The 15767-nt window shown below is 39.2% G+C and overlaps 3 protein-coding genes across 5 annotated transcripts; all 3 read left to right on the top strand.

Moving 5' to 3' along the window:
* Nucleotides 1-44: 44 nt before the first annotated feature.
* LOC111801380 (nifU-like protein 2, chloroplastic) lies at nucleotides 45-3082 on the top strand. The gene is made up of 4 exons (XM_023685358.2): nucleotides 45-326; nucleotides 412-505; nucleotides 696-1006; nucleotides 2653-3082. The coding sequence occupies exons 1-4, from the start codon at nucleotides 246-248 to the stop codon at nucleotides 2842-2844; spliced, it is 678 nt and encodes a 225-aa protein (XP_023541126.1). The 5' UTR covers nucleotides 45-245; the 3' UTR covers nucleotides 2845-3082.
* Nucleotides 3083-5730: 2648 nt separating this feature from the next.
* Nucleotides 5731-9738, top strand: LOC111802725 (putative magnesium transporter NIPA4). 2 transcript variants are annotated; one of them, XR_015422436.1, is made up of 9 exons: nucleotides 5731-6200; nucleotides 6416-6472; nucleotides 6939-7029; nucleotides 7109-7269; nucleotides 7357-7484; nucleotides 7589-7726; nucleotides 8531-8623; nucleotides 9168-9350; nucleotides 9455-9738. XR_015422436.1 is itself a non-coding variant. In XM_023687194.2 (9 exons), exons 1-9 carry the CDS (start codon nucleotides 6047-6049, stop codon nucleotides 9562-9564), a joined length of 1038 nt encoding a protein of 345 aa, XP_023542962.2. In that variant the 5' UTR covers nucleotides 5734-6046; the 3' UTR covers nucleotides 9565-9738. The 2 variants fall into 2 exon arrangements, 1 of the variants encoding a protein (XP_023542962.2); XM_023687194.2 differs by having other exon boundaries at nucleotides 5734-6200; nucleotides 9245-9350.
* Nucleotides 9739-10712: 974 nt separating this feature from the next.
* On the top strand, nucleotides 10713-15542 carry LOC111802250 (zinc finger transcription factor YY1-like). 2 transcript variants are annotated; one of them, XM_023686549.2, is made up of 6 exons: nucleotides 10713-11011; nucleotides 11475-11533; nucleotides 12612-12811; nucleotides 13236-13325; nucleotides 14418-14561; nucleotides 14802-15542. In XM_023686549.2, exons 1-6 carry the CDS (start codon nucleotides 10926-10928, stop codon nucleotides 15330-15332), a joined length of 1110 nt encoding a protein of 369 aa, XP_023542317.2. In that variant the 5' UTR covers nucleotides 10713-10925; the 3' UTR covers nucleotides 15333-15542. The 2 variants fall into 2 exon arrangements, with proteins under 2 accessions (XP_023542317.2, XP_086982999.1); XM_087126873.1 differs by lacking the exons at nucleotides 10713-11011; nucleotides 11475-11533 and adding an exon at nucleotides 11563-12493.
* Nucleotides 15543-15767: the final 225 nt, after the last annotated feature.

Below are 15767 nucleotides of genomic sequence, written 5' to 3'. Positions count from 1 at the left end.
ATATTCATAAAATAATAATTAAAAAAAAAAAAAATTGGGAAGAGGAAAAAGGAAAGAAGAAAGGATCGAACATTGTAAGGCGGCGAAAGGTTAATCACTGTTTGTTTGTTCATATTTCCCCGCGTTTTTCACCTCTCCTTCTCCCTTCCTACTCTCATTTACGCCTTCGATTTTCTCAATCTCTTCATCCATTCTTGTCGAAATCATCTCTATTGCTGAAGAAGGAACACCGATTTGTGTTCAATATGCATGCCGTGGTTTTCAATTCCTCCCCTTGCGCCAGAGCTCCGCAAACCCTTGGAATTCCTTGTTTACGTAGCTTCAAGGTTCATTTCGTTTCTTGATTTTGCTCTTCCTTTTTCATTCCTCAAAACTTAATTTATTAGTTTTTTTTTTTGGATTTTCTTGTAGATTTCGACCTTATTATTTGCCCACTGCAGTCCTCTTTGGAGGAGATCATCTCTTTCCCGTCGTAATCGATTGCTGTTTAACTCACGTAGCCAAGGTACGATTTCTTTTTCCGTTCTATTCAAGTGGTTTGGATTGGTATAAGGTTCTGGTTGTTTATTCTATTGGATTGTTTTTGTTTACTGTCATCTCTTAAATTGTTCACTGTTAGGGTCGATATGCGATTAGTTCTCTTTCTTTTGAGCTTACCGATCTTTGTCATTTGATTTGGAATTTGTTTTTTATAGTTATTAGAGCTGTTGCAACTCCCGATTCGGCACTGGAATTGCCACTGACTGCAGAAAATGTTGAAAGTGTGTTGGACGAGGTTCGGCCGTATCTTATTGCAGATGGTGGAAATGTAGCATTACATGAAATAGATGGAAATGTTGTACGGTTGAAGCTACAAGGAGCATGCGGCTCATGTCCGAGTTCTGTTATGACCATGAAGATGGGAATTGAACGGCGTTTGATGGAGAAGATCCCTGAAATAGTTGCAGTGGAACCAGTAGCGGATGAAGAAACTGGATTGGAGCTCAACGAGGAAAATATAGAGAAGGTAAATAAATTCTCACTTGGACGACAACTTATATGTGGTTTCTGGATCGTACTTTTGCCTTGTACACACCCACCCACCTGTTATCTCTAGCCAAGGGATACAACTTATAATGTATGACGGCCGCTTCCCTCCGTTTTAAAATCTTGATGGACGCGTTTTAAAATCTTGAGGGAAAGCCCAAAAAGGATAATATCTACTCTCGGTGGGCTTGAGCTGTTACATTTGGAGTTTTTTTCACAGTGGTATAGCTTCCACGGGTTCTTTGATATATATGTTTATTGGGAAATTGAGGGTCGGATTAAGCAAGCATTCTTTTTACCCAACTTAGACAAACCTTCATATGGCCTCTTTCACTTTCTTGGATACTTTTGATAAAACAACACTTCTTGCTGCAATGAACGGTTAGGAATCATGAACCTCCACTATGGTATGATATTATCCACTTTGAGCATAAGCTCTGACCTATGGAGCCCTGGAACAGCCTCCCCTTAATCAAGGTTCGACTCCTTCTTTGGAGCCCTCGAACAAAGTACATCCTTTGTTCGACACTTTGGTAACTTTTGACTACACTTTCGAGGGTCCCAACTTCTTTGTTCGACATTTGAGGATTCTATTGTCATGGCTAAGTTAAGGGCATGACTCTGATACCATGTTAAGAACCACGAACCTTCATAATGGTATGATATTTTCTGTTTTGAGCATAAGCTCTCATGGATTTGCTTTTGGTTTCCCCAATAGACCTCATATCAATGGAGATATATTCCTTACTTATAAACCTATGATCCCCTTAATTAGCCGATGTGCGACTCCTCTTCCAACCATCCTCCCTTGAACAAAGTACACCATAGAGTCTCCCCTGAGGCCTATGGAGCCCTTGAACGACCTCCCTTTAATCGAGCCTTGACTCCTACTCTGGAGCTCTCGAACAAAGTACACCCTTTGTTCGACACTTGAGTCACTTTTGACTACACTTTCAAGGGTCCCATGTTCGATATTTGAGGATTCTATTAACATGACTAAGTTAAGGTCATGACTCTAATACCATATTAGAAACCACGAACCTCTACAAGGGTATGATATTGTCCACTTTAAGCATAAGCTCTCATGACTTTTCTTTTGGTTTCCCTAGGAGATGTATTCCTTACTCATAAACTCATGATCAACCCCTTAATTAGCCGATGTGGGACTCCTCTTCCAACCATCCTCCTCAACATGAACCTATTAGTTCAAGCTGGTTGCAATGTCTATTAAGTGCATCCAATGTCCGGTGGCTGATTTTCTCATGCATTTGCTACTTGGTATTGGTCCAAAACTGCGACCAGCTTGGTTAGGCCTGCAGCATTAGTAGTCTATGAACCTGATACTAATGCAACATTAAAACTTATGAATTTGCTTGTTATGATATGAACCAACCGCTGTATAATTGAATCGTCCTGATAGATGCTGTTTGAAATACTTATTGTTCTCCACTGTGTTATCAACTTTTCCCAGCTGTAAGAAATGCACGTTTTTTTCCCTTCATATTGACTATCCTTTCATCCAAGTTGGTTCGCATCCTTGCCACTTGAATTGGTTGTAGATTCCAATGAACTCCATGGATCCATGACTCCTTCAGAAGCTGAATTTTCTTTGTGCCCTTTTCTTAGGTACTCGAAGAGCTAAGACCTTACCTTGTTGGGGCGGCGGGAGGATCCCTTGAACTTGTGGGTATCGAGGAGCCAATAGTTAAGGTTAGGATCACAGGGCCGGCCGCTGGGGTCATGACAGTTCGTGTGGCTGTTACACAGAAATTAAGAGAGAAGATACCAGTGATTGCGGCAGTTCAACTTTTGTCATAATGAATTTACAGAACACAATTGTAATGAGGGATTGTATTGTGTATAGTTCTTCATTATTCTGCTCTTCATAACAATAGAATCTGTTGTGTATAATGGTTGCATTGAGGTTTCTTGTCTGTTGTTGGTGCTGTATTTATGTAAGAAGGTAGCCTCATGTAATTTTTTATATGATTTTCAAGGGAAGGCACAAATAATTTCAATTACAATGAATGAACTAGCTTTAGCTTCTGTTTATGTATAGTTCCTTGTCAATTAACTCTAAGTTATAACTCAGTTATGCTTATAGTTTGTTTGTTGAGTCATGAGCTACTTATACGAGTATTGTAGTCTACTAATTTCTGTGAAGTTCTTGACCGATGTGTTGGTATAACAGAGAAATTGAGTTGTATTTGATTCAGAGTGAGTCTTACATAAGAGTCCGACTATTTACTGACTTATGAATGACAACTCAATTACAGTAATAATTACCAACTATTTACTGAGTAATAATTACTCATTAAGATATAGATGATGCAGGTCAATCGAGGATGAGACTAGCGGGACTAGCGGGCTAGAGACTCCAAGGAATCCATTTCTGAGTCTGTTTTATGTTGTTGAATTAAGTTATTTTTGTTTGGTAAAAAGTATTGGATTCACATGTGTTACTTGATACGTATGAAAATGTTTTGGTTTTACAATAGACTTTTGAATTAAATTATTTATGTCATTGGTAACTCCTGTGAATCGAGGTATCGATTAGCAATTGTTACAAAAATTCGACTCTTTGACATTCATCTGTTATGACTAGTTGTCAACTCTGTTAAAGTCGTGGTTGTTGCTTATTTATTTGCTAGCCTATAACATTACTTTCTTAAATCGATTTCTAAACGTTTCTAAAATTTTCTCTCGACTCCATTTTCTAAACCATCTTTTCAAATACGAGGCTTGAACATATGTCGTCCATGCCAACGACAACCTACATTTTAGTTGGCTGACTTACTTGAGGACGAGAGCAAGAAACACAATTAGTGCAACTGTGATACCAAACATCACACCATTATCCCTTATATGCAAATACAAACTCTTTTATTTTTCTCGAACAAAACCCGACTAGCTTCTTGGCTTAGTCGTTCACCCGAGCCAAAAACTTGCACCTACATGATAATAATAATTACAAAAAAAAAACAAACATATGTGACCCTACAAAAACATTGAAAACAAATAATAAAATAAACTTTTTTTTTTTTTAAGAAAATAGTTTACAAACAATATCCCTATCTACTTTTCTTAAAAGTTGTCCAAACTTATCTCTTCTTCAATTTATTTTCATACCGAATTGGTCAATAAATAATTTTTTACCTAAACATAATTAAATTATTCTAATATTACGTTACAATATTTAAGATAAATATTTAATATACAATTTATACATAAAAATAAAATAGTATTTTAAATTAATAGGTAATAAATAACTAGTAAAAATAATTAAAAAATAATTTTCAATTAACAATCCAATTAAACACTGTCCATTAAAACTACACATTTTTTCAACCACAAATTTAATTGAATTCATCATAAAAAGCCATTATTGTAGATATATCTTTAAACCACATCCATAATAATTATGGTAAATTAACAATTTTTTTAAAAGAATAATAAAAAGTTTTATAAAATATAAAGCATATATAAAAGTAAAGCTTGGAGTGGTCCGTTCAAATATGGAACTCTATTTATCTATTTATAGGCAAATTAAATTATAAAAAATTAAAATTTTCTAAAATTTTTAAAAAAATTAATTTTGTAATTAATACATTCGTTGCAAATTTATTTATTTATTTATTTATTTTTAATGTTAAAAGAATGAAACATTGTTTATAAGGGTGAGGAAACCTCTTCCCGAGTAGACGCGTTTTAAAAACCTTGAGGGGAAGCTGAAAGGAAAAGTCTAAATAAGACAATATTTGCCAGCGGTGGGCCTGAGTTTTTACAAATGGTATCAGAACCAGACACGGAGTGATGTGCCAATAAGGAGGTGGACATGAGGCGATGCGCTAGCAAGGATGTTGGGCCCCGAACTAGACATGGGGCGATGTGCCAACAAGGAAGTTGAGCCCCAAAGGGGGGGGGGTGGACATGAGGCGGCGTGCAAGGACGTTGGGCCCTGAACCAGACACAAGGTGATGTGCCAGCAAGGAGGTTGAGCCCTGAAGGGAGTGGACATAAGGCGATATGCCCGCAAGGACGTTGGGCCCCAAACCAAACATGGGGCAATATGCCAGCAAGGAGGCTGAGCCCTGAAGGGGAGGTAGACATGAGGTTATGTGTCAACAAAGACGCTGGGCCCCGAACCAGACATGGGGTGATGTGCAAGCAAGGAGGCTGAGCCCCGAAGGGGAGGTGGACATGAGGCGATGTGCCAGCAAGGAGGCTGAGCCCCGAAGGGGAGGTGGACATGAGATGATGTGCCAGCAAGGAGACTGAGCCCCAAAGGGAGGGTGGACATGAGGTGGTGTGCAATGACGCTAGGCCGCGAACCAAACACAAGGCGATGTGCCAGTAAGGAGGCTAAGCCCCAAAGGGAAGGTGGACATGAGGCGGTGTGCAAGGACGCTAGGCCCTGAACCAGACACGAGGCAATGTGCCAGTAAGGAGACTGAGCCCCAAAGGGGGTAGACATGAAGCGATGTACCAGCAAGGACGCTGGGACCTAAAGGGGGATGGATTGAAAGTCCCACATCGATTAGATTGGAGAAGAGAACAAATGCAAGCAAGGATCCTAGACTCGAAAGGGAGTAGACGGTGAGAGGTGAGATATTATGGGTGTGAGTTACTATAAATTTGAAATTTGAAAGTTAAAAAATTAAATTTAAAATTTTAAGATCACCCGTTTAGCAGTAGAGTCCACACTTTTTTGAAAAATTAGCATCACATTTGAGAAGCAAAGGGGGAAATTTCTTCTTCTTCCTCTCTCTCTCTCTCTCCTTTCAGCCATTTCGATCCAATCCAAGCAACGCCCCCAGCTGTATCCAGTTTCTCTTCCCCAGCGGGGCCTCTCTTTATAAGCGCCGACATACCCATCAACCCTTTAATCTTTCGCTCCATTCATCTTCAAATCTTCCCTTTCGATTTACACCCATTTCCATTTCCATTTGTGGGTACCGACGCCCTTGAATCAGCGCTCGATGAACTAGCCACTGCTTGCTTCATCGCTTCTTCCTCAGCCATGGCGGCCGAGCCTCCCAGTTGGCACGAAGGCATCTCCTCGGACAATACCAAAGGCCTCATTCTTTCTCTTTCTTCCAGTTTCTTCATCGGTGGGAGCTTCATTGTCAAGAAGAAGGGCTTGAAGAAAGCCGGTGCGTCGGGAATCAGAGCAGGTACGATTCTTCGGAAATTGTTTGATGTTCAATGTGTGTTTCGGATTTTTTTCGTTTTAGTTCGATTGATTTCTGTTTTTTGAATCGAAGTACGTTTTGATCCGATATGGTAATATGAGATTGATTTGATAATGTTTTTTATACTCTGGATTGGCGTCCTGCCATGCTTGATTTCTTTTAGTTTTGTTGTGATTTTGCTGATTGAATCCTTTCAGGAGCTGGCGGATTTACTTACTTATACGAGCCATTGTGGTGGTTGGGCATGATAACAAGTGAGTTTTAAGCGTTCTTGGCGATTGGTTATTGATGTTTGTGATTTCAGATTGAAGAACAGTAATAATCAAATCTTCCATTTCAGAAGTAACTGATCTGTTCTCTTAAACTGGTTGAAACATTGATTCTTGAAAGTTCTTTTGATTCTGTCTTCTTTGTTTATAAGATCGCCCACCGCTAGCCGATATTGTCCGTTTTGGCCCGTTACGTATTGCTGTTAGCCTCACGGTTTTAAAATGCGTCTACTAGGGAGAAGTTTCTACACCCTTATAAGGAATGTTTCGTTCTTCGTTCTTCGTTCTTCGTTCCCCGTTCTTGCACTCTAGATGAATCTCTGTGGACTTTACCTCGGCCACAGTTATAAATTTTTGCTATTTTTATGAATTAATCATAAATCAAATGAGTTCTTCATAGTTGGAAAGTGAATTTGGATTTAGATCTGATGGATTTCTATCATTTGAACAGTGATTGTTGGAGAAATTGCTAACTTTGTGGCATACGCATTTGCACCAGCCTTATTAGTCACTCCTTTGGGAGCTCTCAGCATCATAATCAGGCATGGATCAAACATTGCTCAAACTTAAAGCTTAATTTTGTTGGTTTCAATCCTAATTTCGGACCTCGTCGTCCTACAGTGCTGTTCTTGCACATATCATTTTACAGGAGAAGCTACACATTTTTGGAGTTCTTGGTTGTATTCTATGCGTGGTCGGTTCCACAACGATTGTTCTTCATGCTCCCCAAGAACGTGAGATCGAATCCGTGACCGAAGTTTGGCAAATGGCAATGGAGCCAGGTACAAAGCTGCCTGGATTCAGTTGTTTCGTTTGAGTATATCATTTTCTTTTCGACTTAACCAACATTGAGCTCTTTTCCATGACAGCTTTTCTTTTGTATGCAACTCTGGTCATAACTTCTGCAGTTATACTCATATTCCACTTTATACCTCAATATGGTGAGACACACATAATGGTTTATATCGGAGTTTGTTCCCTATTAGGTTCGTTATCGGTACGTATGCTACGTTCTTCGTGAACTGCTCATTAGCTTTTGTTTCCTTTGCATCATTTCTTCATGGTTAGGGAAAAAAAGTTGAATGGTTCATTACTATGCAGGTTATGGGTGTCAAAGCTCTTGGAATTGCCATGAAGTTGACATTATCTGGAGTAAACCAGCTAGTTTATCCACAAACTTGGATTTTTGCAATACTTGTAGCCACATTTTTGCTGACCCAGATGAATTATCTGAACAAGGTAGCCATGCTTTTTTCTTTCCAGTTTCTCTCTTTTTCTCGTGCTGCCATCTTTGAGCGATCTCTCCTATTCGTTCCCGTTGTCGATATTGTGGAGTTTATATGTTGAAGAGAATCTTGCTGCTATATAATAAGAAATACAGTAGTTTGACTGATAATCTATACATTTACTGCCGCTTTTTCATGCAACTTTTGCTTCTGTTTTGTAACGGCCTAAGCTCACCGCCAGTAGATATTGTTGTTTTTGAGCTTTTCCTTTTGGGATTCCCCTCAAGGTTTTTGAAATGCGTCTACTAGGGAGAGGTTTCCACACTCTTATAAGTAATGTTTCGTTCTCTGCCCCAACCGATGTGAAATCGCACAATCCACTCCCCTTCGGGGCTCAACGTCCTCGCTAGCACTCATTCCCTTCTCCAATCGATATGGGACCCCCCAATCCACCCTCTTCGGGGCCAGCGTCCTTGTTAGCACACTGCCTTGTGTCCACCCCCTTCAGGGCTCAACCTCCTCGCTGATACATCGCCCTGTATCTGGCTCTGATATCATTATAATAGCCCAGGCTCACCGCTAGCAGATATTAGCCTCTTTAGGCTTTTTCTTTCGGGCTTGCGTCTACTAGGGAGAGGTTTCCACACCCTTATAAAGAATATTTCGTTCTCCTCCTCAACCGATGTGAGATCTCACAATTTTCTACCTTGAAAAATGATGTATACCTATTTCAATACGATAATTTAACACAGAACGGAAATGATCTATCAAGATTCATGCTGTATTTGCTTACCTTTACTTCTCCTTCTCATTGCAGGCCCTTGATACTTTTAACACTGCTGTTGTATCTCCCATATACTACGTGATGTTCACATCACTGACCATTTTGGCAAGCGTTATCATGTTTAAGGTATATTTATAATATGTTTCGACAGTTTTTGTAAGATCCACATTGGTTGGAGAGTGGCACGAAATATTCCTTAAAAGGGTATGGAAACCTCTCTCCAACAGACGCGTTTTAAAATCGTGAGGCTGACAGCAATACATTTCGAGCCAAAGCGGATAATATCTATCAGCGGTGGTGGGCTTGGACTGTTACAAATGGTATCAGAGCGAAACACCAGGCGGTGTGCCAGCAAGGACGCTAGGCCCCCAAGAGGGTGGATTGTGAGATCCCACATCAGTTAGAGAGGGAATGAAGCATTCCTTACAAGGGCGTGGAAACCTCTCCCTTGCAGACGCATTTTAAAATCGTGAGGTTGACGGCAATACGTAACGAGTCAAAGCAGACAATATCTATTAGCGGTGGGTCTGGTCTGTTACAAGTTTAGCAATTGATTGATAATTAACACACATATTAGGATGTGTTTCTCAACGAGGATTGAGTTGCATACGATTGTTATCTGCATATCTAAGAAGTACACAACATATTTATGCTTTTAGACTGTCTTTAGACTCATTCTCCGCCTCTTCGGCGTCGTTCATCGTACGATGTCAATACCGACACAGCGATAACAACATTCACTTTCAGGATTGGGATAGGCAGAGCCCAGCACAAGTCATCACAGAATTATGTGGCTTTGTGACTATTCTTTCAGGAACCTTTCTTCTTCACAAAACAAAAGACATGGTTGATGGTAAGTAAGCTCATCGACCTTTCTCCGCCGAGTTCTAGCTGTGAAACGTTGACTGCTTTTACACACCTTGTCTTACTCCGGTGTTTGGTTTTCAAATCCTACAGGTTTATCGACATCGTCGCCAATACGACTTCCAAAGCACATCGACGAAGACAGATACAACGGCTTGGAAGGCATACCTCTAAGACGGCAAGAATCCATGAGGTTGCCATGAAGAATTCATATGATGCTCTGTTTGAGCGTTCTAAATTTGATCATATTCTTTAAACAAAAACACTTCCTCTTCTTCTGATAATTGCAGTTCCATTGTGCATACAAATTCTCTCCCTGTACATCAACAGGATTGTAATTTTATACCCCATTATTTACAAATAGATTAATTCCGACATGTCGTAACTTGAAATGGTCTCGTGCTACCATATTTCTAAATTTAATTATAGTACCCAAAAAAAAAAATTAAATAAAAGTTTAGCACCGGACACGTAGCTTACCGAATCAATTGCGACACGGATGAGAATACATGCTCCCAAAGATAGGGTCGAGTCTAATACATCAAACGTCTACTCAATATCCTTGTAGGAGTCCACAATCACTACACGAGATGAACCTTGGTTTGGTGAATTGAAGTTGGGAAGCAATCTTCACTGGCACAAGGATCTCCTCACAACAACCTCCACTACGGACTATGAGTTTACAAAAGACTTCGATTAGTCTTATTTTCTTCAATTTTCATTTAAAAAAAGCAGGTTGTGAGATCCTACATCGAACGACGCTGGGTCTCGAATGAGAGTAGAATGAGAGTAGATTGTGAGATCTCACATTAGTTCGAGAGGGTAACGAAACATTTTTTATAAGGGCGTTGAAACATCTCTCGAACATATGTGTTTTAAAAGCAGGTACTGAATCATTATTTTGAATATAAAATCTTATGTTTCATGAATCTGAATTAATAATATGATCAACTTAACCATATATTATCAAATTAGTTGACTCGAATTTATTGTTAATTTATATATATTTCACAGTTTATTTATCAAAATTAAATAAAAATATTAGTTTGAAAATAAATAAATGTTTTACATATTAATATTTTATATTTAATAAAAATAAAAAATTAAATAATTGATTGGACAAACAACTCAATCCAATATATTTTATTGTTTTCAATTAAAAAAAACATTTTCTATCGCAATTTTTATTTATTTGATTTATCAGAAAGAAATAGTTTGGAGAAAACAGAGAGTGGGAGAAAAAACCGGGTCTAATTCATTCGACCGGGCGGTTCAGATAGTGAAACGGTAATTTGCAGGCGAATTCCGGTCCACCAATACTGAGCAGACTAAACCAGCAAACCGACATGAACACCGAACCTGAAAGCTTCCCGTCTCTATCGTGTTCTCGTCTCTCTCCCCTTGCTTATTCATCTCGCGCCGCGCGCCCTCTAATCTGTTCCTCCACAGTGCTTCTTTTTGTTATTGATTCAACTTCGTATTTCGATTTCTTGTCGATTCGGTTGAGTTCGTGTTCAATTGCTTGGAGTAGAAAGGGGAGGGAGACAGAGACAGCGACAGAGACATGGAGACTTACTTTAATCACAATCTGTTCGAGAGGCGTCCCATTGTGAAGAACAAGACTCCTGCTGCTAAATGGATCAAAGAATGGTAATCTCTTTTCTTGCCGGATAATTCTACTTTTCTACGCTACCATTGATGGAGCTCTTTCTTCGCTTAGGGCTTAATTGATGAACTATAACTCTACGATTTCCACTACTATTTTCTGTAAGAGAATCACAAATAATTTCTCTTGCAGAGACAGTTGCAGTTTACTTCATGGCGTAGGCTGAAATCAAGGAATTGAATTGGGTTTCTTTTCGTTTACAGTAGCATTGAAAGAATGAGAAACACAATCAAATAGATATTACTTTAGAAGAAACAATTGAATCACACTTAAATAGGAATGAAGGGGAATTTTGTATTGTGTACCCAGGCCTGCTGATAAATATAGATTTCTTTTGGAGGATCAAAGAAAATGTAGTAAATAGGAAAGAATTGAAATATCATATAGCATCCATGAGTTGCGTTTAGGCTGTTAGTTCCATAATAATCATGCTAGTTGCTTTTTTAGGGTCCCCCAAGATGTTGTTGCAACTGGAGGAAAGTGCTTTCTTTTGAAATGGGTCACAGGTACTATTTATTTCATTACTACACTGTTATTTTCCTTTGTTGTATTGATGTTGTCTAGTACGTGGGACGAAAAGGATTCCTTGTAGTGGTTAAAGACTTCAATATTTGTTCGACGTTGGTGTTGCTTTGTAACTTCTGGAACTTCGTACTCGAATTATTAGATTGAAAACTCTATGACCGTGCACTGTTCAGAGGAAGGAGTTTTGTGTTTGGTGGATGTCTGTCTAAAAGATGACCAATGCCTTAGAATGTTTAACGTCTGCTTATAGATACCGAAGCCTTAAGACCTTTCTTAAATAAATAGAAGGCTATTGAGTGTTATTGTTGTCTGGAACGGACATCTTTATAAATCTTGGGCATGCATTTGGTACTTTTGATTGGATGGCTGATTTATTATCATTATTATTTAATGATTCCGGAAGGTGGTTTTCCCCTCGTTTCATCAACTCACTTGTAACAGCCCAAGCCCACCGTTAGCAGATATTGTTCTTTTTGCGCTCTCCCTTTCGGGCGTCCCCTCAAGGTTTTTAAAACGCGTCTGCTAGGGAGAGGTTTCCACACCCTCATAAAGAATATTTCGTTCTCCTCCCCAACCGATGTAGGATCTCACAATCCACCCCCTTCGGGGCCCAATGTCCTCGCTGGCACTCGTTCCCTTCTCCAATCGATGTGGGACTCCCAATCCATCCCCTTCGAGGCCCAACGTTCTTGCTGGCACACTGCCTCATGTCTACCCCCTTTCGGGGCTCAGCCCCTCGCCGACACATGGCTTGATGTCTAGCTCTGATACCATTTGTAACAACCCAAGCCCACCGCTAGCAGATATTGTCCTCTTTGGGCTTTCTCTCAAATTTTTTAAAACGTGACTGCTAGGGAAAGGTTTCTACACCCTCATGGGGAATGTTTCATTCTCCTCCCCAACCAATGTGGGATCTCACATCACCTTACTTCATACATGGAGTAAGTAAAATAAATTGTGATAATTTGCTTCAATTAGGTCCATGCTTCAGTCTTATCTATTTTTTACTTGTTTATTTTCGCTTATAGTTCTTTTTTACCCCTTGTTTTTTTATCTCAGAGGATACAGTGAAGGCATTAAAGGAGAAGACAAAACAATCGGAGGCACCAGAACCTGAACCAGAACCCACAACTGAAGTGCTTTTCCTTTGTAGCTATGAGGGCTGTGGAAAAACATTTATTGATGCAGGTGCTTTGAGGAAGCATTCTCACATTCATGGGGAGAGGCAATATGTTTGTCACTACGAAGGTTGTGGAAAGGTACTGTCCTCTTTTTCAGATTTGTTAGAATTGAACTAGGACATTGCTGTAAAATTTCGCTGTCGGCATTGGCATGGTAGTCAACTTGGTCTGTTATTATTGTGAGTAACTAGCTATTTATCAAAAGAACATAAAATTCCATCATCATTCTCTTTTCATTTTGCAAATGATATTTTCTTCTGTTTTTCATGATAGAACCTTGTATGTTAGTGAATAATCAATAGGATCATATTCGCTTGACTCCTGCCATATTGAGTTGAAGTGAGTATACTATATTTGTAGTTGTCACCTGCCATCAATAAGGCGTTATATTATTATTCATCAAAATAGTTTATGACATGAATTATTTCTCATATTCTTATTTCATAATTCTCCTTGTTTGTCAAATTGTATGTCCACACTGAGAAATATATCTTTTTTACAGAAATTTTTGGATAGTTCGAAGTTGAAAAGACACTTTCTTATTCATACTGGTGAAAGAGATTTTGTGTGTCCTCATGAAGGCTGTGGTAAGGTGATTAATCAATTCATTGTGAAAAGATCTGTTCAAAATTTTCTTGTTTATTCATTTAAGTTGAGCAATAAATTGTTGCTTTTAATACATTTCATTAATAGGCAGGGTAGGGTACACAGATTGGACTGGTTATTTCGTTATGTACTATCAAAACTTTAGTATGGGAGCTATGCTTGGAGTGAAATTATGGGCACTTAATAAACACGTTGTGTCTGCCTGATGTACTTTAAGCAAACTTGTGTTATCACTCAATGTGAGATCCCACGTCAGTTGGAGAGGGGAACAAAGCACCCTTTATAAGGACGTGGAAACCTTTTCGTGGCAGATGCGTTTTAAAAATCTTAAAGGGAAGCCTGAAAGAGAAAGCACAAAGAAAACAATATTGGCTAGCGGTGAGCTTGGGCCGTTACAATCTTACAAGCCCCAAGATCGGTGTTTTTGTTCCTGCTCCCCATGACAGTAAATGTACTAAAGTGGGCATGATAAGGCATCCAACAAAAACTCCCCAATGGTCGAGAGTAATAAATTTGTTGCTTATCTTTAGCTCTTCATGCAACTTTTGTTAACTTCTTACAGCCTGCTATATTGCGAGCAGCTGTCTGCATTTCTAAACTTACTCCCAAGAACTCGGCCTACATCCAAGGATTTTTCTTTCGCAATTCAGAAATGTATCTCACTATTAATCATGATATTAACCTAATATCTTTTCCATTTTGGGAGGAGATTAATCTGTATGTTAAGTTGGTTGTGGTTAGAAATGCCTCTCCACTTTGGATTGTGTAAATTGGAACTCCGTGAAGTCAACGGTGTTCTTAAACAAATCTCTGGAATGTGTCGTGCGTGTGCTGAAACAGCAGCAGACTTGGTTGCTTACTGGAAATTGGATCACATCAGGTTTCTTGTTGTCAGCTTGGGACATCATAGAATGCCCAGCCCTTCTGAACAATTATTCCTTGTATGCAACATTTGTTTAGTTACTAGTTCGTGCTTTGTGCACACTCGTTCGTGCATTACTAGAGAATCATATAGCTTATTTCCTTACATGTGCAAAGCAAACCTCTCCTCACTCACATTTTCGATGTTTCTCTGTAGGCATTTTCGCTGGATTTCAACTTGAGATCGCATATGAAAACGCATTCACAAGAAAACTATCATATCTGTCCATACCCTGATTGTGGAAAGAGATTTGCTCACGAGTACAAATTGAAAAACCACATTACATCTCACCATGAAAAGGTAGTGCTTTAGCTCACACATTTCCTTTTCATTCTTATATATCCCTTAATGCTCTCTCTGAAGAATAATACCTTGTATACAGCATGAGTTTAGTTAAATAAACCTGATATTGTCTACAAGAAATCTATTAAATCATTAAAACGAGGCGTACTTTTGTTTACGACAAGGTCATCTTTTAAGTTAGCAGTCGATCTAGGTAGATTGTTAGTTTTTACATTCAATTGACTGTCATCTTTATAGAACATGACAGCTGAAGTGGTCAAATATACACCACCTACTGAGAAGCAAACTAAGGTTTCTAAACCATCTGGAGGAGCTTATGCTTCTGCATCATCAGATCGCCCATATGCTTGCCCCTATGAAGGGTGTGAAAAGGCTTACATCCATGAATACAAACTTAAACTCCATTTAAGAAGAGAGCATCCTGGACATCTGGTAGAGGACAATGGCAATGCTCATCATAATGGGGAAAATGAGATAGAAGGCAGTGATCAAGACGGGTACAGCGGTAAACGGGTAAATACGAAAAACCAGAAACAGAACAAGCCTAAACCAAAGTTGAAGTTACCACCTTCCAAAATATCCCAGAGAAAAGGCACAACTCCATCTCCTGCCCCAATGAGTAGTGTAAAAAAATCATGGCCTGCTAAAGAAGAAACCTACGAGGAAGAAGATAGCGAAGAGACGGAGGAGGACCGTGAGAACGTGGAGGAGGGTTGGCAATATGCCGAAAACGATGACGACGATGAGGAAACGGAGTATGAAGATTAAATCTTTAGAAATGGGCGACTTGTATGTAACTTACTTGTTGTCTTCTCGTTTTAGCTCACATATATGATAGTAGGGAGTGATAAAACATTAGATCAATTTCTGATGGAAATTATAGTTTTTCTTACCATAGTATTGTCTTTGTATTTGTGGAATGAAGCATATCTATGTCTCTTCTATGAGCATTCGCCAAGATGACCTCGGCCTTTAGCACTATCGATACTTAAGTCAAAAGTGTCGGTCTCTCTCGAATCTCGTGGTACTATACTTTAGAGTTTGGTCTCTATATCTCCATTTGTTCCTCCATGGTTAGTTCCTCGATTTCAACAAGCTTGGTGTGTTTTTAGTCGAGGATCAAATGCCTCCTCAGTTGTGGTTGTTTTGGCATTCATGCGAGACTATGGTGTCACACTGTTTGATCATGATGTAACTTGAGCA

The sequence above is a fragment of the Cucurbita pepo genome, chromosome 9 (genome assembly GCF_057944985.1).
Source record: "Cucurbita pepo subsp. pepo isolate OVF chromosome 9, ASM5794498v1, whole genome shotgun sequence".
Taxonomy (NCBI): Eukaryota; Viridiplantae; Streptophyta; class Magnoliopsida; order Cucurbitales; family Cucurbitaceae; genus Cucurbita; species Cucurbita pepo.
This window is presented reverse-complemented; position numbering and strand designations above follow the sequence as displayed.